The 24,797-nt window shown below is 36.4% G+C and overlaps 1 protein-coding gene across 1 annotated transcript in view; it reads left to right on the top strand.

Moving 5' to 3' along the window:
* BRIP1 (BRCA1 interacting protein C-terminal helicase 1) overlaps positions 1-24,797 on the top strand; it is a 176,347-nt gene that overhangs the window by 147,516 nt on the left and 4,034 nt on the right. Inside the window, 2 exon segments of the mRNA XM_039247334.1 lie at positions 14,433-14,515; positions 20,181-20,507. Coding sequence (XP_039103265.1) covers positions 14,433-14,515; positions 20,181-20,507 — 410 coding nt within the window.

Raw genomic sequence — 24,797 nt, 5'->3', positions numbered from 1 at the left:
TGAGTGTTATGTAGAAACTAATTTGACAATAAACTATTTGTAAAAAAAAAAAAAAGAAAAAAAGAAACTGGAGTTCCAACGTAGAACAGAGGAAAAGGAAATTCTCAAATGAAATAGGGAACCTCTGGGGTGACAGTTGTGTAGCAGTAACATAGTAGCCTATCTAGGCTTGTTTCTAAGGGTGGAGATTTTGACTGGACTGAGAAGAATTTTTACAGTTGTGGCAACGTTTGGGAACTAATGATAGAATACATAGAAAATTAAGCAAAAAAAAAAAGTTATTAACTCTAGGGCAGATCAAAAAATCTTGTACAAGAAAGAAAATGTAATCATAGTGTACAGTATAACTCACCTGTAAATGCTAATCTACTAAATAATCATTACACAAGAATTGTGGTATAACTGTCAGGAAAATGAAGAGGTGATGAAGTATCAGAGATATAAGAAAATGCACATCTTGTATAAGAAGAGTCATTACATAATGGGCAAAGTTAAAAACAAAGAAGTAGTAGTAGTTCTAAATGTTATTTAGAAACAGGAGGTAAGTGAGTGGGAGAACTAACATATTTAAGGGATTTTTTTCTGAGGATTGGGAACTGGAGACAGGATGTGAGTAGATTAAAAAAGAATTGTGGTTTTTTTTTTATCATAATTATATACTATTATTTGGCTTTTATTTTTTTAGAAATTTTTATCTATTTATTTAATGTTTTATTTATTTCTGGGAGAGAGAGAGAGTGTGAGCAGGAGAGGGTCAGAGATAGAGGGAGATACAGAATCTGAAGCAGGCTCTAGGCTCTGAGCTAGCTGTCAGCACAGAGTCTGACACGGGGCTCGAACCCATGAACCATGAGATCATGACCTGAGCCAAAGTTGGATGCTTAACCGACCAACCCACCCAAGTGCCCCTGTTATTTGACTTTTAAACTATACTTGCGTATTTGGTTAAAAGTTAAAATTTACAAGGTTAAAATTAACTTTTATTTATTTTTTTAAAGTGTATTTACTTAGAGAGAGAGAGACAGAATGAGTGGGGGATAGGCAGAGGGGAGCAAGAGAATCCCAAGCAGGCTCTGTGCTGACAGCACAGAGCCCAGCATGGGGCTTGGTCTCATGAATGGTGAGATCATGACTTGAGCTGAAACCAAGAGTTGGATGCTTAACCAACTAAGCCACCCAGGTGCCTCTACAAAGTTAAAATTAAAATCAAATTCTGTCTTATTTATTTTTTAATGTTTATTTTTGAGAGAGAGAGTGTGTGTGTGAGCAATAGAGGGGCAGAGAGAGAGGAAGACAGAATCCGAAGCAGTATCCAGGATCTGAGCTGTCAGCACAGAGCCCGATACTGGGCTCGAACTCACAAACCATGAGATCATGACCTGAGCCAAAGTCAGATGCCAAACTGACTGAGGCACTCAGGTGCCCCTAAACTTAACTTTTAAAAAGTAGTCTGGTGGTTTCAACTCTAGATAAGATGGAGCATGCATATTACATACTGTGTTAAAAACCTAGACAGAATGCATGGAACAGCTATGAGTGCTGTGAAAAGTAAATAGTAGCAGACACATTTGGGAAGAAGACTAGTATTCAAAATACAAATGAACTTTTTGGAATAATTGTATTAATATCAAAGTAGAATTCAGAGCAAAGAGTATTTTGGAATATTAAAGAGGAAAATCCTGTAATGATGAAAGGGTTAATATACCGATAAGATACAACAATCGTTAATGTGTATGCACCTAAAAACAAAACTTCAAAATCTATGATGTAACTACTGACAGATCTGAATAGAAAAATAGACAAATCCGTAAGTATAGCTAGAGATTTCATATCTTTTCTCAGTTATAGATAGTAAGAGTAGACAGAAAACCAATAAAGATAAAGAAGACTTGAACAATGTTATTAACCAACTGGATTGAATTGATGTTATAGAGCACTCCATGCAGCAATATTAGAATAAACATTTTGTCAAGTGCATAAGGAACATTTACCAATATAGACCATATCCTAGACAAATAGCTTTACATTTTTTTAAATGTTTATTTTATTTTTGAGAGAGAGAGCGCAAGTAGGAGAGGGGCAAAGAGAGAGGAAGACACAGAATCCGAAGCAGGCTCCTCTGAGCTGACAGCTCAGAGCCTGACGTGGGGCTTGAAGCCACAAACTATGTCATGACCTGAGCTGAAGTCGGATGCTCAACTGACTGAGCCACCCAGGTGCCCCCACTCTACATTTTTTAAAATCTTAGAACAAGTTGGGGAAGTAGGGGGTGAGAGAGAGATAGAGAGAAAGAACCTTAAGCAGGCTCCACACTGAGCATGGAGCCCCATGCAGTGCTGGCTCCCATGACCGTGGGATCTTGATCTGAATTGAAATGCAGAGTTGGACGCTCAACCTGCTGAGCCATCCCGGTGTCCCAAACTTTACACTTTTAAAAAGAATTGAAATCATAGTGTTCTCTGACCAAACTGGAATTAAGTAATTAAATTAGATATCAGTAACACATAACAGGGAAAAAATATTGCCCAAATAATTGTTAATTAAAAACATACTTCTAAATAATCCATAGGTAAAAGGTAAAAGAGAAAGTCTTAGGAAAATTAGAAAATACTTTGAATTAATCAAAAGTGAAAATATATCTAAATATGTGGGCTGCATTTTTATCAGTGCTCAGTGGGAAATTTGTATCATTAAATGCTTATTTTCAAAAAGAAGAAAGGTCTCAAATCAATAATCTCAGCTAGGAAAAGGAGAACAAAATAAATGTAAAGCAAACAGAAGAAAGGAGTTAATAAAGATAAAAGTATAAATCAATGACTTTGAAAACAAAACAATAAAGGAAATCAGTGAAACTAAAAATTTTTAAATGACTTTAAAAGAATAATAGAATTGACAAACCTCTAGGTAAACTGACAAAAAAAAAAAGAAGCCACAAATGGCCAGTATCTGGAATTAAATTATATATTACTATCTACCCTGCAGATGTTAAAGAATAATATGGGAAAAAAATATATGCATACATTCAGCAACTTAGATGAAATAGACTAATTCCCCCAAACCCACAAAGTACCAAACTCACTCAAGATGAAATAGATAACCTGAATAATCCTCTGCCTAGTAAAGAAATTTAATTTGTAGTTTGAAAAAAATCACTTTGATAAGTTCATTAGCAAATATTACCAAATATTTAAAGAAGAAATAATACCAATCCCATATGATTTCTTCTAAAAAATAGATAGAACCCTTCCCAATTCATTTTATGAGGTCAGCACTGTTCTACCAAAACTGGATGCAGACAATATAAAAATAAGAGAAAAAACTACAGACTAATATCTGTCATAAATATAGATGAAAATATTTTTAACAAAATTTTTACATATTGGGTGAGATGCAAAAAATGACAAGAAAAGAACTCTGAAAAATTTTTAACAAAGGAATGAGAAAATACGCAAAATAGTTAGAATTAACTTTTTCAAAACTGTAGATTAACCAGTTTCCAGCATTCCAGGAAACATTCATGAAAATGGCCGAATCTCATTAAGTTCAGCTGAATGTTACAGCACTTTCACTTGCCCAATTCCCATTCCCCATTCTCCTAGTTCACAATAGTTGTGAATCATGGTGAAAGCAAGCAATCTGCTAGCCAGAGTGGAGGCTGGATCTTATTCCTGGGGAATTGTCATTTTGGAACCTCTCTGGTGATTTCCTGGAAGACCCCATTCACAGGGTATCTTGTAACTGATCACTAAGCAGATATTGCAATGGTCACACATGATAGAATACAGACTTTAAAGAATTAGCTTTTTAAAAGTCAATAACAACAACAAAAATCCTTGAGCAGAGGGAAGAATCAGAAAGCTACAATTGCCACATTGTATTACTTAAAATGTACTTTTTTTAACAAAAATTATGACATATGCAGAGAAAGAATGTATGCCCCATACACATGGGAAAAAAGTAATCAATAGAAAGTGTCTCTAAGGTAGTTATATAAAGCTATTTTAAATATATTCTGAGAACTAAGGAAATTCTGTCTAAAGAACTATAGGAAACTATGAAAATGATGCCTCACCAAATAGATTTTTTTTTCAGTGTATTTAATTTGAGAGAGAGATAGTGTTAAGTGGGGAGGGGCAGAGAGAGAGAGAGAGAGAGAGAGAGAATCCCAAGCAGGCTCCACACTGTGAGCCCAGAGCCAAGCGCAGGGCTTGAACTCACAAAACTGCGAGATCATAATCTGAGCCGAAACCAAGAGTCAGACACTTAACCAACTGAGTCACCCACACACCCCCTCACCAAATAGAAATTTTAAAAAGGAGATAGAATCAGTAATAAGATAGAATTTGTTATGTTAATTTTTGAAGGAGAGAGAGAGGGGGAAAGGGAGGGGCAGAGACAGAGGGAGACACAGAATCTGAAGCAGGCTCTAGGCTCTGAGCTGTCAGCACAGAGTTCAATGTGGGGCTCAATCTCACGAGTCTTGAGATCATGACCTGAGCCAAAGTTGGACACTTAACCAACTGAGCCACCCAGGCGCCCTTAAGACAGAATTTTTGAAAAGAACTTAATGGAGGTGTCTGTGGATGGTTCAGTCAGTTATGTCCAACTCTTATTTTTGGCTCAGGTCATGATCTCACAGTTCATGGGATCAAGCTTTGTGTCTGGGTCTGCACTAACAGTGTGGAGCCTGCTTGGGATTCTCTCTCTCTCAAATTAAAAAATAAAACTTAAAAAAATAATGGAAATTCTGGATTTCAAAAATTCAATAACAGAAATGAAAAATTAATTAGAGGGACTCAACAGCAGTTTTGAGCAGGAAGAAGAATCGGTTCACTTAAATGTAAGTCAGTTGAGATTATCCAGTCTGAGGAGTTGAAAGCAAAAGAATGAAGAATAATGATCATTTTCACAGAGTCCAGTGGACCCTACAGGGTCCTGTAGGACCCCATGAAATCTATAGAAGGATAGAAGAGAGAGAAAGGGACAGAAGGATTAGTTGAAGAAAAAAGGACTGGAAACTTCCCAAATTTGATGGAGGACAATAATCTCTGCATCTCAGAAAACCAGCAAATTTGAAGTAGTTTAAAATCAAAGAGATCCATACATAGATATGTCGTAGTCAAATTGCTGAAAGACAAGGAGAATCTAGAAAACAGCAGGAGAGAAACAACTCCTCACATACAAGGCATCCTCAATACTCAATAACCTTAAAATTCTTGTTGGAAACTATAGCAAACAGAAGGCAGTGGGCTGACATGTCTAAAGAAAAAGATTGTCAACCAAATCTATATCTAACGAAACTATTCAAAAATGAAGGAGAAAGGAAGACATTCCCAAATAAACAAAAACTGAGAGAATTAGTCTCCCGAAAACTTGTCCTACCAGAAATGCTACAGGGAGTCCTTTTCAGGTTGAAGTGAAGAAACACTAGGCAGTAATTCATCCATATGAAGAAATAAAGAGCGGGGCGCCTGGGTGGCTTAGTCGGTTAAGCGTCTGACTTTCGCTTAGGTCATGATCTCACGGTTCGTGGGTTCGAGCCCCGCGTCGGGCTCTGTGCTGACTGCCAGCTCGGAGCCTGGAGCCTGTTTCAGTCTGTGACTCCCTCTCTCTCTGACCTCCCCTGCTCATGCTGTCTCTCTCTCTCTCCTAGAAATAAATAAAAAAAAAAACATAAAAAAAAAAGAAATAAAGAGCATCTGTAAAGGTAATTTCCTAGATAAATACAAAAAACAATATAAATGGGGCACCTGGGTGGCTCAGTCAGCTAAACGTTCAACTTCAGCTCAGGTTATGATCTCTCATAGTTTGTGAGTTTGAGCCCTATATCAAGCCTGCTTGAGATTCTCTTTCCTCTCCCCTACTGTTTCTCTTTCAAAATAACCTTTATATACATACATATATATATATATGTATATATATTTTATAGCTCTTTTTATCCTATCTGACTTTTTTTTTTTTTAAAACAACTGTGTAAAGGAACCATTTTATTTTTTTTTTATTTTTTTTTTTTTTTAAATGTTTTATTTGTTTCTAGGAGACAGAGAGAGACAGCGTGAGCAGGAGAGGGTCAGAGAGAGAGGGAGTCACAGACTGAAACAGGCTCCAGGCTCTGAGCTGGCAGTCAGCACAGAGCCCGACGCGGGGCTTGAACCCACGAACCGCGAGATCATGACCTAAGCGAAAGTCGGACGCTTAGGAACCATTTTAAATATGTGGTGCTAGGCATTGTCTTGGGGGTTCCCCTAAACCATTACAGGTTCAGTAATTCACTAGGAGCAGGGCTACACTCATATGCACATGTAGGATATATTACCTTGAAAGAATACAAAGCAAAATCAGCAAAGAGAATAGCTACTTGGGCAAAGTCAAGGGGAAACCAGGCAAAAGCTTCCAAGATTCCTCTCTCAGGAGAGTGATATAAGACACACTTAATTCCCCAGCAGTGATTATGGTAACATGTGTGAGATATTGCCAATTAGGAGAACTCAATAGACTCAGCACCTAGTGCTTTTATTTGTGGCTGATCAGAAAGGCAGCCTCTGCCTAACATTTCTCCAAAGTCTAGCCTCTTAAAAACAAAGCAGGTGGTCAGCATCAATCATTGTTAGCACAAACATCTTAGACACAGGGAGCCCTTCTTACCGGTCAATGATTGGAACCGTCCTGAAATTTAAGTTCTTAAACACCAACCCAAAGCTTCCTTGTATACAGGCCTTTCTAGGGATAAGCAGTTTAGCCTTCTATTACCTTTCTGTACAGGCATACAATATATAAAGATGGAATTTATATTACAGTAATAACACAGATGAAGAGAGAAGGAACATTATATAGGAGTAACATTTTTGTATACTATTAAAATTGATATTAATCCAAACTGAATTGTTATAAGTTAAGGCGTTAATTATCCTCAAAACAACCACAAATAAAATAATTCAAAATAATAAGAAATGACAATTAACATGATACCTAAAAATATCTATTGCATACAGAAGGCAATAATGGGAAAACAGTGGAACAAAAAAAAATAAGACCTATAGAAAACAAATAGTAAAAAAAATTTATGAAATAGCTAATTAAATCCTACCTTATCTGTAGTTACATTAAATGTAAATGCATAAAACACTGCAGTCAAAAAGCAAAGATGGCCAAATGGATTTTTTTTAATGACCTATCTATATACTGCCTGTAAGAGAAATGCTGTAGTTAAAACACACACACACACACACACATATTAAGGTAAATGGATGGGAAAAGACATACCGTGCAAACAGTAAACAAAAGAGAGCTGGTTTGCTCGTACTCAGTATCAAAGTAGACTTTAAGATAAAAATTGTTACTAGAGACAATAAGTAATCTATAATGATAAATTTTTCACTTCAAGAATAACATGCAGTTATTAAATAGATCACATATGTGTAGCAAACAAAAAGGCTCTAAATCATATGTAGCAAAATCTGTCAGAAATAGTTCAACAGTTAAATAGTTGGATACTCATTACCCTACTTTTAATAATAGAACAATTAGAAATCAGGAAAGAATGTGAGTCTTGGGGCACCTGGGTGGCTCAGTTGGTTAAGCATCTGGCTCTTGATTTCCACTCAGGTCATAATCTCATGGTTCAAGACATCATTCCCCATGTTCGGCTCTGCACTGACAGCGTGAAGCCTGTTTGGGAATATCTCCCTGCCCCTCACACTCTCACACTCTCAAAATAAATAAACTTTTTTTGTTTCTGTGTTTGAGAGAGAGAGAGAGAACCCAAGAAAGGCAGAGGGGGGGAGAGAGGCAGAGAGTGAGAAGTGGGGCTCAAGCTCACCCCATGTGGGACTTAAACTCACAAACCATGAGATCATGACCTGAGCCGAAGTCAGACACTTAATGACTGACCCACCCAGGAACCCTAAAAAAATTTTAATGTGAGTCTTAAACCCTTTAAACCAAGAATTACAAACCTAACATATACCTTTTATACCCCACCCTCCTCAGGGTGCATGTGGCATATTCTTCAGGATAGACCATATGTTAGGGTACAAAATAAGTCGTCAGTAAATTTTAAATGGTTAAAATCATAGAAAATACTTTCTCTGATCTCAGTGGATTGAAACTAGAAATCAATAACAGGAGAAGAAATAGGAAATTCATAAATAAGTAGAAATTAAAGAATACATTCTTAACCAATGGATCCAAGAAGAAATCACAAGAAAAACTAGAAAGTACCTTGTGACGAATGAAACTGAAAACACGGTATCAAAATTTTGAGGATACAATGAAAGCATTGCTCATAGAAAAACGTATAGTTGTAAGTGCCTTTATTTTTAAAAAAGAATAAAAGATCCGAAATCAATAATTTAGCCTCCTAACATAAGGAATTAGAAAAAGAAGGGCAAGCTAAGCCCAAGGCAAGCTGATCAAAAATGATAATAGATATTAGAATGGAATAAAGGAGACAGAGAATAGAAAATATAGTAGAAAAAATAAGGATAACAAAAGTTGGTTCTTTGAAAAGATCAAGAAAACTAACAACCTTTAACTAGACTGACGAAGAGAAAATACAGAAAGGACTTAAATTAATAAGGTTAGGAATGAAAGAGGGGATGTAACTACCAAGCTTACAAAAACATAAAGCATTATAAGAGAACGCCTTGAACAATTGCATGACAGCAAATTACATAACTTAAGGATGGATGAATTCATAGGAAAACATAAGCTACTGCAATGGACATGATAAATAGATATGAATAGATCTGTAAAAGTAAAGAGATAAAAAAGTAATCAGAAAACTTACTACAAAGAAAAGCCCAGGATCAAATGGCTCCACTGATGACTTCTAGCAAATATTTAAAGAATTAACACCAGTCTTTTATAAATTTTTATGAAAAATAGAAGGGCAAACATATATCAACTTAGTCTATGAGGCCAGTATTGTCTGTTATCAAAACCAATGAAAGACATTACAAGAAAAGAAAACTGCACAGCAATGTCTCTTTTTTTTTTTTTTTTAATTTTTTTTTATTTCTAGGAGAGAGAGAGAGACAGTGTGAGCAGGGGAGGGTCAGAGAGAGAGGGAGTCACAGACTCTGAAATAGGCTCCAGGCTCTGAGCTGGCAGTCAGCACAGAGCCCGACAGGGGGCTCGAACCCACGAACCGCGAGATCATGACCTAAGCGAAAGTCGGACGCTTAACCGACTAAGCCACCCAGGCGCCCCACACAGCAATACCTCTTATGGGTATAGATGTAAAAATCCTCAACAGAAAAGTAGAAAACTGAATCCATCAAATTACTAAAAGGATAATACATAGTGACCAAGTGGAATTTATCTTGGGAATGCAAGGCTGATACAAAATCCAACCAATTTTGTTGGTCCAACTAAAATCAATCAATGTGGTAATATACCATATTAAGTAGAATAAAATACATCTTCTCAAGATGAGGAAATATTGATTCAATACATTTTCATGCTAAAACCCTCAAAGCAGAAATAGAAGAACATCTATGGCAAACCTATAGTTAACAATGATAAAAGACTGACAATCAGAGAAGGACAGATATTGTATGTGGATCTTGAGAAACTTAACAGAAGGCCATGGGGGAATGGAAGGGAGGGGGAAGTTACAAACAGAGAGGGAGGGAGGCAAACCACAAGAGACTCTTAAATACAGAGAACAAGCTGAGGGTGGATATGGGGGTGGAGGAAGGGGGAAATTGGGTGATGAGCATTGAGGAGAGCACTTGCTGGGATGAGCACTGGGTGTTGATGTAAGCCAATTTGACAATAAATTATATTCATTTAAAAATAAAAACTAAAACTTTCCCCCTGTGTATGATAACAAGATAAGGATGTCCACTCTCACCACTTGTATTTAGTATTATATTAGAGGTTCTACACAGGGCAATTAGGCAAGAAAAAAAAAAAAGAAAAATTATTTGGACTGGAAAAGAAATAAAATTATTTTAAAATTTGCAAATGACGTGATATTCTACGTGGAGATTTATATCCATGAAATATAACTAATAGAGCCAATAAACAAGTTCAGTAAGTTACAAAAGTATTAAAAAGTATATGAAAATCAATCACTTTATACAGTGGGAATGAATAATCCAAAAATGAAATTAATTCCATTTGCATATTGTAATAGTGTTGTGACAAATGGTAGCTACATTTGTTGTAAGCATAATATAATGTATAGATTTGTCAAATCATTGTGTTGTAAACCTGAAACTCATATAACATTGTGTGTCAATGGTATACTTCAATAAAAATAAATATTTTTTATTTGTAATAACATCAAAGAAAATAAAATAGTTAGGAGTAACTGTAACAGAAGAAATGCAAGACCGGTACACTGAAGGCTACAAAACATTGCTGAAAGAAATTTCTAAATAGAAGAATTCTGTGACGAAGGATTGGAAGACTTACTGTTAAGATAGCAACATTCCCACAGATTGATCTACAGAGATTCAGTGCAATCCCAACCAAAATCCCAGCTGGCTTTCTTGCAGAAACTGAGGAGCTAATCCTAAAATGTATATGGAAATTGAAAGAAACCCAGAATAGTCACAAAAATCTTGAAAAAGAAGAACAAAATTGGAGAGCTGAGAATTCTCAACTTCAGACTTATTGCAATGCTACAATAATTGAGGCTTGTGTTGTACTGGCATAACATAGACATGTAGGACAGGAGGTAGAATTGAAGGTCCAGAAATTATCCTCTATGTTTACAGTGAGCTTATTTTTGACAAAAGTGCCAAGACAGAGTGAGAGGAAGATGGTGGTGGAGTAGGAGGACCCTAGGCTCCTCACGTCCGATGAACACTGCTAGATAACTACCAAATCATCCTATATGACTCCACAATTAAAGGGAGAGAAGAAGGTACAATCTAGAAGGTATACTGTGCTCCTTGCTGTTTCCTGACTATGTCAGGTAAGCTCTTGCTGCAGCCTCTTTGCCCTTACATTTCTCTCTGCCAGAACACTTCCCTTCTAGATATTCACACAGCTCATTCCCTTACCTGTAAAGAATCTTTGTTCAAATGATGTTTTCTGACGTGCTCAAAAATCCCCCTTTTTAATATTTATCATCCTCTGCCAATATTCCTCTTTCCCTTTTTGTTTTTTTTCCCTAGCACCTTAGCACCTTTTCATAGATGATATATGAAAATCATATATGATGTCTAAAAATCATATATGATTTTCTTTCTTTCTTACTCCCATGAACTGAATTTTGCCTCCCTCAAATTCATAGGTTGAAGCCCTTATCTCCTGTGTAATGCTATTTGGAGATGAGGCCTCTGGAATGTAATTAGGTTTAGATGAGGTCATGTAAGCGGGACCCTCATGATGGGATTAGTGCCCTTATAAGAACAGACATCAGAGGACTTGATTCTTTCTCTTCTTTTCTTTTCCCTCTTTCCATCCCCACCCATATGAGGAGTACACAGTGAGACAGCTGACATCTGCAAGCCAAGAGAGCCTTCACCACAGAACTAAATCAGTTTGCACTTCTGTCTGCACTTACTAGCCTCAAGAGCTATGAGAAATAAACTCCTGTTGTTTAAGCCACCAACACCCCCTCCCAAAAAGTGCCAAGACAATCCAATGGGGAAAGCATAGTCTTTAACAGATGGTGCATATCCATCTAAAAGAATAAAATTAGTCCCCTACCCTCTCACTGTATACAAAAGGTAACTCAAAATGGGTCAAAAACTAACAAGGTGTAAGTCCTTAAAGTCCACTGGTTTCTTCCTTTTTTTTTTTTTTTTTAAGTTTGTATATTTTGAGAGAGAGAGCATGAGCAGGGGAGTGGCAAAGAGAGAGTGAGAGAGCCTAAGCAGGCTCTGTGCTGTCAGGGCAGAGCCCAACTCCGGGCTTGATCCCACAAACTTAGAGTGAGACACACAGCCTACTAAGCCACCCAGTTGCCCCTAGAAAATGGAAATGGAAATCGTTCTTCCTTTTTTTTTTTTTTTTTTAATAAAATGTTTATTTTTGAGGGAAAGTAAGCGGGGAGGGGCAGAGAGAGAGGGAGACATGGAATCTGAAACAGGCCAGGCTCTAAACTGTGAGCACAGAGCCCAATGCAGGCCTCAATCTCATGAACCTCAAGATCATGACCTGAGCCAAAGTTGGACGCTTAACCAACTGAGCCATCCAGGCACCCTGGTAGACAATGGTTTCTTAAATCTGACATCAACAACGCAACTTAAAAATTAGGTAAATTGGGTTTTATCAAACTTTTGTTTAACTTTGTTAAAACTTTTGTTCTTCAAAGAACAATGTTAAAAGGTAGAAGAGAACTCACACATGTGAGAAAATAATTTGCAAAGCGTGTAGTATCCAGAATATATAAATAACTCTTTTTTTAAATGTTTTACTTATTTTTGAAAGATAGAGACAGCGTGAGCAGGGGAGGGTCAGAGAGAGGAAGATACAGAATCCGAAGCTCAGGTTCTAGGCCCTGAGCTGTCAGCACAGGGCCTGACGCGGGGCTCAAACCCACGAACCATGAGATCATGACTTGAGCCAAAGTCAGATGCTTAGCCGACTGAGCCACCCAGGCGCCCCCAGAAAGAACTCTTATAATTCAACAGTGAAAAGACAAATAATGCAATTTAAAAATGGACCAATACTTTGAATAGACATTTCTCCAAAAGAGATACACAAATGGCCACTATGCACATGAAAATATGTTCAACATCACTAGTTGTTAGGGAAATGCAAATCAGAACCACAGTGAAATGCCACTTTCACACTTACATTTAACGAAGAAGATGGATGATAACAGGTGTTGATGAGGATATGGAGAAGTTGTAAGTTTCACACAACACTGGTCGGAATGTAAAATTGTGCAGCTGATTCAGACAAAAATGTGACAGTTCTTCAAAAAGTTAACATTGGATTCCTATATTGAATATTCCACTCCTAGTTGGATTCATATGAAAACTTGGACCCAAATGTTCATAGCAGCATTATTCATAATAGTCAAAAGGTGAAAACAGCCCAAATGCACATTAACTTATGAATGGATAAATACAATGGAATATTATTCAGCTATAAAAAGGAATAAAGTACTGATACATGTGATACAAGCAGTCTTGAGAAAACATGCTGATTGTAAGAATCACGCTGTATGTTGCATGATTCCAGTCATATGAACTTTCCAAAATAGGCAAATTATAGAGACAGAAAGTATGTTAGTGGTTCCCAGGGAATAGGGGGAATAATTGGATAAATGAGAGTGATTGATTGACACTGGGTTTCTTTTTGGTGAGATAAAAATGTTGTGTGGTAGAGAGTGGTGTAGGTTTCACGACTTTGTAAACGTACTAAAAATCACTGAATTATGCATTTAAAATTATTTAAAATAATTTTTTTTTTAATATTTTTATTTCTAGGAGAGAGAGAGAGAGAGAGAGACAGCGCGAGCAGGGGAGGGTCAGAGAGAGAGGGAGTCACAGACCGAAACAGGCTCCAGGCTCTCAGTTGGCAGTCAGCACATAGCCCGACGCGGGGCTCAAACCCACGAACCGCGAGATCATGACCTAAGCGAAAGTCGGACGCTTAACCGACTAAGCCACCCAGGCGCCCCTCATGATTTCTCTTTGATACTTTTTAATGTTGTCAATTTGTTGAAATTCTCACTTTGCTTATACATTGCTCTCCTGATCTATGTGAACAGTTTTATGACTGTTATTTTGGACTCTCTATCAGATAAAACNTCACAGACCGAAACAGGCTCCAGGCTCTGAGCTGGCAGTCAGCACAGAGCCCGACGCGGGGCTCGAACCCACGAACCACGAGATCATGACCTAAGCAAAGTCGGACGCTTAACCGACTAAGCCACCCAGGCGCCCCTAAAATAATTTTTAAAATTAAAAAACATTTTAGCAACCCAAATCAACAATCTATAAAAAGAATATTACACCATAACAACATGTGGATATCTTAGTAATGAAAGTCTGTCATGTTAACAGTTTAAAGAAGAAAAGCTAAATGGTCATATCAATTGGTGCTTCCCAAGTTTGTTTGTTTTACAAAATTAAACATTCATTCATGATAAAAACTCATTAAAGTAGAACAAAGGTCATCTACATAAAATCTACAACTAATATGACATTGAAGGTAACAAAAATTTGTGTAGCTAAGTAAGATTTTGGAAAATATTTCCTATAAATGTTTGGCTTACAAATAGAATCCATATAAACATTTTTTGATATAAGTTAACAAGAGTTGGCAAAAGTAGAATTTTAGTATACCTACTTTGGTATTGAGTTGTTTCTATAATCTTAATTATAATAACGAGGCTTGGTTAAAGGAATATACCACTGATAAATCACTGATTTTTCTTAATCTTATATCTGTCTCACAAGAAATCTGGCTTTTATTTTCAAAGTTACTTTTGTTTGATTTTTCTCCCTATTTTTTAATAGGTGTATTCGACACAAAAATGATTGGGGAGCTCTTATTCTAGTGGATGATCGCTTTAGTAGTGACCCCACTCGATATATATCTGGTAAGATTCCCATCTGGGCTTAGAGTAAGAATTAGTAACAGTCATTGGTATTTAATAACTGCTGGTTGTTGTTGTTGTTGTTGTTTTTAATATTTATTTTTGAGAGAGAAAGAACACATGCCAGGGAGGGGCAGAGACGGAGACACAGAATCTGAAGCACACTCCAGGCTCCGTGCTGTTATCACAGAGCCTGACGTGGGGCTCAAATTCGTGAACCTGTGAGATTATGACCTGAACTGAAGTCACTCAACCAGCTGAGCCACCCAGGTGCCTGTAATAACTGCTGGTTTTAAAGAAAAATTTTGCACAGGGGCACCTGGGTGGCTCAGTCAGTTAAGCATCCGACTTCAGTTCTAGTCATGATCTCGCGGTTCTTAAATTTGAGCCCTGCATTGGCCTCTGCACTGGGATTGGGATTCTTTCTCTCCCTCTGTCTCTCTGCCCCTTCCCTATTCACATGTGCTCACTTCTCTCTCTCTCTAAAAATAATTAAATAAATTTTTTTAAAAATTGGGGGGCATATTTTTAATAGATCAAATATGGAAAAATTCACATTGACAAGAAATCTAGCCTTTTAATGCTTATGTGTTTACAAAAAAAATAATATAGAGGAGAATCTAGTTACTAAGTAACATAGTATTAATCAGTTAGGATCCTTCAATTTCATAGAATGTAGGATTTAATTCAGTAACAGAGTATTTATTTATCATTGTCAGAGAAAAGGGTGTTCACAGAAATGAGTTTTCCAAAAAATAAGTCTTTACATATAAGCACATCTTCTGTGGCTGCTTAGGATTCTTTATTCTTTCATTCTTGATTATATTGAAGTTTGTTGGTTGTTTTTTGTTTGCTTAGAAATGCTTCGGCTGTTACAGAGTTCATGTTAGAGCTAGTATTTTCTAAAAGAAAAAAAGCTTCACTGTAGGCCTCAGGATTAAGTAGATGGTCATTCTTTCCCCACTCAGATTAACAAATATGTGCCTATAGTTTTTATCCAGCAGTCACACAGTCCCTTTAGAGTCATTACCAGGAATCCATCTCTTATTAAAGATCTGTTGGAAATACATGCATCTTTATTATCTTCAAAGCTAAAAAGTTCATACCACAATGATAAAAAGAGATGGAAAATTTTAAATTTGTTTCAGATAAGCTACCTATGGGTAAGGACTCTACTTTTTCTATTTCAGAGTCCAATATTTGGTTTGGCATTAAAATGTATGCACCTGGATTAAAGCAGCAAGTGCTGCTTTATTAGTCTTTTCTGCCCTTTCCATGTAAAGCAACCCTTTGCACTTAGGGCCAGACATAACTAAAAGCAAAATGTTAAGTGCTTATGTTTAGTCAGCAGGTGGAGCTCAGATTCTTTGAGTTTTCAAAAGGAAATTGACATTTTACACTGAAAAGGCTTACTTTGATTACAGTAAGTTCCACATGTGAAAGAGGCAAGTATAATACTAAAAATTTTCAGTTTTAGAAAAGTTTTGTGTTTAATCAGTGTAATTATTTTTCCCAACCAAACAAAATAAAGAACTTTAAGGGAAATCCGTATTTAAAATGTTCTTCTAGGGGCACCTGGCTGGCTCAGGGTTGATCTTGGGGTTTTACGTTCAAGCTCCACATTGGATGTAGAGATGATTTAAAAATAAAGTCTTTAAAAAGTTAAAAATTAAAAAAATTAAATGTCCTTCTTATCAAATGTTTTATTAACTTCAGTTAAAAAAATGCAAAATCTGAAAAGTTTTTATTTGAACATCTAGAACTTCTTACCTTATATTTCAGACTTGTTGAATTTTAAAAGATTTATTAAAAAAAAATTTTTATGGTTTGACTCCCTCTGTTTGTAACTATTTTGTTTCCTTCCCTTCCCCCATGGTCTTCTGTTAAGTTTCTCAAATTCCATATAGGAGTGAGAACATATGATATCTGATATGATGGCAAGATTTCATTTTTTGTCTTTGCTGATAGGTAGTATTTATTCCAAGCTAACTTGAAAATAAATTATATTAAAAAAAAGGTTTTTTAAGTTTATTTTAGAGAGAGCGTGCAAACAGAGAAGAGGGGCAGAGGGCGAGACAGAGAATTTCAAGCCAGTTCCATGCTCAGCACAGAGCCCAATGCAGGGTTTGATCTCATGACTATGAGATCATGACATGAGCCAAAATCAAGAGTCAGACACTTAACCGATTGAGCCACCCATGTTCCCCTAAAGACTTGATTTCATTTGATTTGATTTGAGAGAGAGAGAGCCAATGTACGGCTCAAGAACTCAAGAACTGTGAGACCATAACCTGAGCCAAAGTCTGATGCTTAATCAACTGAGCCACCCAGGTGCACGGAAGATTTTATTTTTTAAGTAGTCTCCATACCCAATGCGAGGCTCGAACTTACAACACCAAGATAAGAATCGCATGTTCCACCTACTGAGCCAACTAGGCACTGGCGAGAGATTTTTTAAATTAAGAATTTTTTCTTTATTTCTGTATGGTTTTTATTTATTTTCTCTGAGACTCATAAAAGTCTGAATAGTACAACAGCATACAAATTCCTTTTGATGGCTAATTTTTATTTAAAATTAATTTACATTAACTACAGAACTCAATTCATTTTGCATTAAATATAGAAAAACTCCATTAATAAAAAACTAAAGGAATGTATTTGAAATGTATTTGTACAGGAGTTCAAGTTGCTTGAAGCCCTGCCTTATTCTCCTTTTAACTTAAACCACAAATCACTCCAGAAGATGGTGATACTGTTAGTAACACCAGCAGAGAATGTTTATTTTCTAAAAGTGAATATCTGATTTTGAATTTTATTCTGAAATGAGTCACACTACAGAACACCTATACTTTTAATACAGTTCAAGGTTTTACGGTTTTCACATGTCATAGGTCAAATCATGTCCCTTACAACTTAATTATTCATTTACTAAAAAATATATCATAAATATTCAAATAGGATATGATCTTTCCATGATAACATTGTTATTCCTTTTGTTTCCAGGATAGTTTAAGACATATTTGGAATTGGGGGAGAAGAAGAACAAAAAACCTATGAAACTGGGCTCTTGAATTTATTTTTTGTGAAGGGAGTCAAAGTTAGAAAGTTGGAGTGGAAGATCGTGTTGTTTACAACTTCTAGTATCTCTAAAATTGAAATATAGGCAATATTTGTATGGAATTATGATGAAATTAAATTTGCCTTATTTACCCAGTCACTCTAAACTGACAAATAATACATTTCTCCCATTCCACTCGACTCTCATTCCCTCTTCCCTTCCAATTGACAAGAAAAATGATACTGATACATGAGTAATGATAAGCATAGTGTACATGTGAAGATTTTTAGGCAGGAAATTTTTTTTCCTGCTTAAATCCCAGTTAGTTAACATATAGTGTAATAATAGTTTTAGAATTTAGTGATTCATCACTTACATATAACACCCAGTGCTCATCCCAACAAAGCCCTCCTTAGTACCCTTAACCCATTTAGCACAGCTCCCCACTCACCTCCTCTCCAGCAACCTTAGTTCTTTGTATTTCAGTCTCTTAGGGATCCATGGGTGGCTCGGTCAGTTAAGCATCCAACTCTCAATTTCAACTCAGGTTATGATTTCATGGTTCATGGGTTCAAACCCCACATCAGGCTCTGTATTAACAGTGTGGAGTCTGCTTGGGGTTCTCTCTCCTCTCTCTGCCCTTCCCCTGCTCGTTCTTGTTGCTTTCTCTCAGTCTTTCAAAATAAATACATAAAGTTAAAAAAAAAAAAAAAAAACTCCTTTGGTTTGCCTCCCTGTTTCTTTTTATCTTTTTTTTCCCTTCCCTTCCCCTGTGTTCGTGCTTTTGTCTCTTAAATTCCACATATGGGTGAAATCATAAGGTATTTGTCTTTCTCTGACTGACTTAGCATAATACATTCTAATTCCATCCACATTGTTGCAAATAGCAAGATTTTGTTCTTTTTGATCACCGTTGTATAATATACTACATCTTCTTTATCCATTCATCATCAGTCAGTGGACATTTGGGCTCTTTCCATAATTTGGCTCTTGTTGATAGTGCTACTATAAGCATTGGGGTGCCTTTTTGTATCCTTTGGATAAATACCTGGTAATGCAATTGCTGGGTCATAGGGTAGCTCTATTTTTAATTTTTTGAGGAACCTCTATGCTGTTTTCTAGAGTGGTTGCACCAGTTTGCATTCCCACCATCACTGCAAAAAGTAGTCCCCTTTCTCCAAATCCTCACCAACATCTGTTGTTTCCTGAGTTTTTAATTTTACTCATTCTGACAGGTATGAAATGATATCTCATCATGGTTTTGATTAGTGTTTCCCTCAGGATGTGTGATATTAAGTATCTTTCCATGTGTCTGTTAGTCATCTGGATGTCTTCTTTGGAGAAGTGTCTGTTCATGTCTTTCACTCATTTCTTCACTGGATTACTTGTTTTTGGTGTTGAGTTTGATAAGTTTTTTATAGACTTTGGATACTAACCCTTTACCCAATATGTTAATTGCAAATATCGTCTCTCATTCCGCTGGTTGCCTTTTAGTTTTGTTGATTGTTTCCTTTGCTGTGCAGAAGCTTTTATTTTGATGAGGCCCCAGTAGTTCATGTTTGCTTTTGTTTCCCTTGCCTCCAGAGACATGTCTAGTAAGAAGTTGGTGCAGCTGAAGTCAAAGAAGTCATTGCCTGTTTTCTCCTCTAGGATTTTAATGGTTTCTTGTCTTACATTTAGGTCTTTCATTCATGTTTAGTTTATTTTTAAATTTTTTTAACGGTTATTTATTTTTGAGACAGAGAGAGAAAGAGCACAAGTGAGGAAGGAACAGAGAGAGACACACACACATAGAATCCAAAACAGGCCCCAGGCTCTGAGCTGTCAGCACAGAGCCTGATGTGGGGCTCAAACTCAGACTGTGAGATCATAACCTGATCCCAAGTCAGACGATCAACCAACTGAGCCACCCAGGCGCCCCCATTTTGAGTTTAGTTTTGGGTATGGTGTAAGAAAGTGGTCCAGGTTCATTCTCCTGCATGTCACTGCCCAGTTTTCCCACCACCGTTTGCTGTCTTTTTTTGATTGGATATTCTTTCCTGTTTTGTCAAAGATTAGTTGGTCATACATTTGTGGCTCCATTTCTGGGTTCTCTGTTCTGTGCCATTGATCTATATGTCTGTTTTTGTGCCAGTACCATACTATCTTGATTACAACTTTTTAATCCAAAATTATGATGCCTCCAGATGTGGTTTTCTTTTTCAACATGACTTTGCTGTTTAGGGGCTTTTCTGGATCCGTACAATTCTAGAATTGTTTATTCTAGCTCTGTGAAGAATGCTGGTGTTATTTTGATAGGGATGGCATTGAATGTATAGATTGCTTTGGGTAGTATAGACATTTTAACAATATTGTTAAATATTTGTTAACATATTTGTTCAGAAGAACAATTATGAACTCAGTCCATGTGCGTGGAATGTTTTTCCATTTTTTATGTCTTTTTCAATTTCTTTCATAAACTTTCTACAGTTTTTAGTGTAGAGACTTATTCAATATATCCTAAGTTCATGTAGATTACTTCATTAGAAAAATTATGTTTTTTCTTACTACATAGTGTCTTAGGAAACTAAATAACCCAAGTTTCTTCCCTGGGTTTACTTCTTTCCTCAGGGCTTTCTAAATGGATACGGCAGCAGATTCAGTACCATTCAACCTTTGAAAGTGCAATGGAGTCCTTGGCTGAATTTTCCAAAAAGCATCAGAAAGTCATTGATGTATCCAAAGAAGACAGAAAGTTTATACAGGACAGTGAGTCTACACTTGAAGTGTCCTGTTTGAAGGACAATCCCTTAACTTACTTATTAGAAGCAGCAAATCATCTACCAACAGAAAATCCTTGGGAAGGTGAAGCAAAAATGTGTGCCCAGGAACTACATTGTCCTAAAATAACTACAAGTCCATCTCTACCAATAGACATCGTCTCCCAAAAGGAACAAGGTTTGAAAATTTTTGCCTATTTACATTTGATAGAGAAGTCTTTCATTATATCTAGTGAAATGGTATTTATTTTGCTATAGATTAATTTCCTTAAATATGTTAGCTTGTAATAGAAGGCATTATCATAAAATAATGAAATAGTATGGTGTATTCGAATGGGAATAAACTTTTGTCAAGAGACCTGAGCATATTTTTCTGGTTTTCCATTCAAAACTTTGTCACTACCTAACTTCACGTAACTATTTTTGAGACTTAATAGAAAAAGGAATCTCTGGGACACCAGGGTGGCTCAGCTAGGTAAGCATCCAACTCTTGATTTCAGCTCAGGTCATGATCCCAGGATCCCAGGATCAAGCTCCATGTCTGGCTCTACACTGTCAGCTGAGGCTGCTTGGGATTCTCTCCCCCTCTTTCTGTCCCTCCTGCCCTCTGTCTCCCTCTCTCTAAGTAAATAAATAAACTTTCAAGGAAAGAAAGAAAAAAGGAATCTCTGCCTACATATCCGTCAGCTTGGGTTGCAAGATTTGATAAGATGATAAATATCACAGCATGGTAAAATACTGTACAAATGGCAGATGTTTTCCTGAAGGCTGTATTAAAAATTGGTCTAATTTATAGATAACTTCTCTTACATGTATTTATTAGTTTAGGGAAGTGATAGTCATTTATTCTAAATAATAAAAAATAAAGTTTTAAAATAGAATATAATAGTCTCTGTCAGGGGTTGCCAAACTGTGGCTTATGGACCAATTTGGCCATCTTTTTTGTATATCAAATTTCATGGTACATCGTCACATCTATTCAGTTATGTATGGTACACAACAGCAGTTTAGTCATAGTATATTTTGCACTAGACCAGCATAATTGAGTACTTACATACCTTGGAGGTATTGTGGGTTTGGTTCCAGACCACCGCAATAAAGCGAGTATCACAATAAAACAATTCAAATTTGGTTTTGTAGTACATATAAAAATTACATTTACATTATACTAATACTATAGTTACTTAAGTGTGTAATAACATTATGTCTTAAAAATAATGTATATACCTTAATTTTAAAAACTTTATTGCTAAAAAACGCTAACCATCAACTGAGCTTTGAACAAGTCATCATCTTCTTACTGGTGGAGGGTCATGCTTCAATATCTATGGCTGCTAACTGATCAGGGTGGTGGTTGCTGAAGGCTGGGGTGGATGCAGCAATTTTTAAAATAAGACCACGATGAAGCTTGCCACATCAATTGACTTTTCTTTCACAAATGATTTCTCTATAGCATACAATGTTGTTTGATAGTATTTTATCCAAATTAGAACTTTCAAAATTGGAGTCAGTCCTCTCAAGCTTTGCTGCTACATCATTAAGTTTATGTAATATCCTAAATTCTTTGTAGTCATTTCAACAACTTTCATAGCATTGAGTAGATTTCATCTCAAGAAACTACTTTCTTTGCTAAGGCATAGGAAGCAGTTCCTCTTCCATTGAAGTTTTCTTATGAGGTGGCAGCAATTTAATCACATTTTCAGGCTTCAGGTCTAATTCTAGTTCTCTTGCTATTTCCACCACACCTCCACTAAAGTCTTGAATCCCTTAAGGTCATCCATGAGGACTGGAATCAACTCCCTCCAAACTCCTGTTAATGCTGGTATTTTAGTTTCTTCCCATAAATCTTTTTCTTTGATAGTTTAATTTTTATTACACATTTGAACATGAATAAAAACACATGAGAAGAGTCACCCTCAAATGTAAACATCCTATGTGCATTTGGCCCCAATAATAACCAATTATGTTAAAAACCAGAGACTTAGGGTTTGGAAAAATAAAGATTAGGGCAACACTTAAAAATTATTACATAGTACATACATTCTTGGAATTTATTATTACTAATATAATTATAATTAATATAATTGTATCTTAATATAATTATACTTAATATAAGTACCAGAATTTCCACCTGGTTTTCCATATCTACTCTTACTTCTGCCTATATACCCACATTCAAACTCTTATCTCCACCCACAGGAAACAACAATAGCTATAAACTGCTGAGTTCAGTTATCCCTCTGGACCTTAACAATGTTTCCATCATTTGGTCTGACTTCATCACTGCTATTTAGCATATAGCAAAGGCCTATCAGAGATGGACCTGGCTAACACACTCCCATCTATTTCAAGCCACAGAATCCCAATTGAACAGAAGACTTGCCCTCCTCTGGGCCCAATTTCTAGTTGTCTCTCATTACAGTAATGACTTCATAAACTTTCTTTCAAGGTTGGTCCTGACAACATCTTACCATAATAGCTCACCTGATCCAATGTTTAGTCTTCTCTGACTATAGATTCATATTGAGCACTACCAATGAGGTAGTAGCTCATTACCCTAAGATTCTGAGGTCTAAATTTCATAGGATCAAGGAGTATTTGATAACTAATCTAGAATAAAAAGGAAAAACACTATAATATTAATAAAATTGGCGATCATTGCTTCATAGGATCAAAGCTGCCCTCGGATCTGGAGGCTGAATGGAACTTGAATGTTTTATTTGATACTATGTGACTCAGAAATACATAGCTTTCTTTCTTTAAAGATAGCGCCACAGAAATGCCCCTCTCAGTTTCCTAATTAGTATTCTAAATGTGGTAAAATGTGTGTTTATTTCAATACTGACCTAATTTTTTTCAACTTAGCCTATCTTTGAGTTTAGATGTGTTCTTGCCTTTGCGGAAATGGAAGTTTCTTTTAGCCAAAGAGTATTAAGGAACTGAGGGGAAAGTAAGGACCGACAACAACAATAAAATTATTCATTTTCTGTATTCTTTAAAAAAAGATTCTCCCCTGAGTTTATCTGTGAAAAGCCAGTGAATAGCAATTCTTTATAAAACTGAATTAAGAGATGAGAATGGACTTACTTAGACACATAAGAGTCAACCTCAAATAAAATTAATAATAGTGATGATAATAATAGATTCAACCCCATTGTGTGTACATTTCCAGGAAAGTTTTATGCATCCCATTCTAAGCTCCTAGCCTTAGATAAACAGACTTGTAAGTGGAAATATGCCATTTTCTGCACTAGAAGCAGCAGCACTAGAAGCAGCATCATAGTTCATTAACAAAATAATTTATAATATGGTTAGGTAAATGAATTTACAACATAAAATGTGCTGGTGATGAATCTACTAAAGTAACATTAAGTGAGGTTTACAGTATTTTTTTTTTAAGCCAGGAAGCCCAGCTATAAACTTTTGCATTAAACCACTGTCCTCCCCCCCCGCCAACACAAACCTAACCAACCACACAAGCAAAATCTTAGTTTATGACCATAAAATCATGAAGAATTTGTACTGCATGGCTCTTTGTTTTGGTAGTTTTTAGAGTAAGACACAAGCTACATTAAGTAGCTTCGCTGATTTTTCCATCTTGAATAACTGCCAGTTCTGGAACTTCATTCATCCTCAGAACCTTTGCATAGAGCAAATCTGGGAAGTGGCAACTGACAGGTAAAAGTGTCAGATCATAAGTGTTCTGATTTGAGACCGGACCGAATTTCCAAACAACAAAAGTGGGTGAAGGACGGAACAGAGGCAATATGCTGCTTACAGAGTCCAAAAGGAGTTTGAGGCATGAGTAGAGAGTATCTTTTCAATAGCTGAAGGAAGCCCCCTCCAGTTAGTAAACTCCAAAGTGAAGATAAGGATGTCATCACTAACTGAGTCAATCCATGAACTGCAGAGTAAATTCAGTGGGTCAAATCCAGCAAGCAGGAGAGATGGTAGCCATTCCTTATATTTTGTCTGTGCTTTAATTGCATGATTTATAAATTCAGAAATATGGTTCCACGGTGCCAGTGGACAACCTTCCTTCAAAAAGTAGTGAAATACTGAAAGTTTCTCATACTTCAAGCAGTATGCCAAATGAAGTTCATTTAGCTGGGCTCCGTATTTCAAAAGAATATTCACAATTCCAAAAAAATTCATAGTCCTTTTGGAAAGCCATACACATGGGAGAACCGAATCCAAAGATGAGGCACATCTGGGCATCTGGACTGTAGCTATGCTGGAGTAACATTTCTAGACACTCTTCATGCCCTCCGAACACTGCACAGTAAATGGGGCTCACTTTGTTTGGCCCTTGTCACAAACCCAGTTGGTAAGTGGTATTAAAAAGTCCAAGATATTTGTATAGACCATTTGTGCAGCTACATGAATAGCCAACTGCCAGTAGCCCTCATTACAGTAAAGATCAGGATCTGCCCCACTGAACAGCAAAAGCTCTACACATTCTGTGTGG

Source organism: Hyaena hyaena, unplaced genomic scaffold, assembly GCF_003009895.1.
Source record: "Hyaena hyaena isolate Hyena2069 unplaced genomic scaffold, ASM300989v1 scaffold_298, whole genome shotgun sequence".
Classification (NCBI taxonomy): domain Eukaryota; kingdom Metazoa; phylum Chordata; class Mammalia; order Carnivora; family Hyaenidae; genus Hyaena; species Hyaena hyaena.
This window is presented reverse-complemented; position numbering and strand designations above follow the sequence as displayed.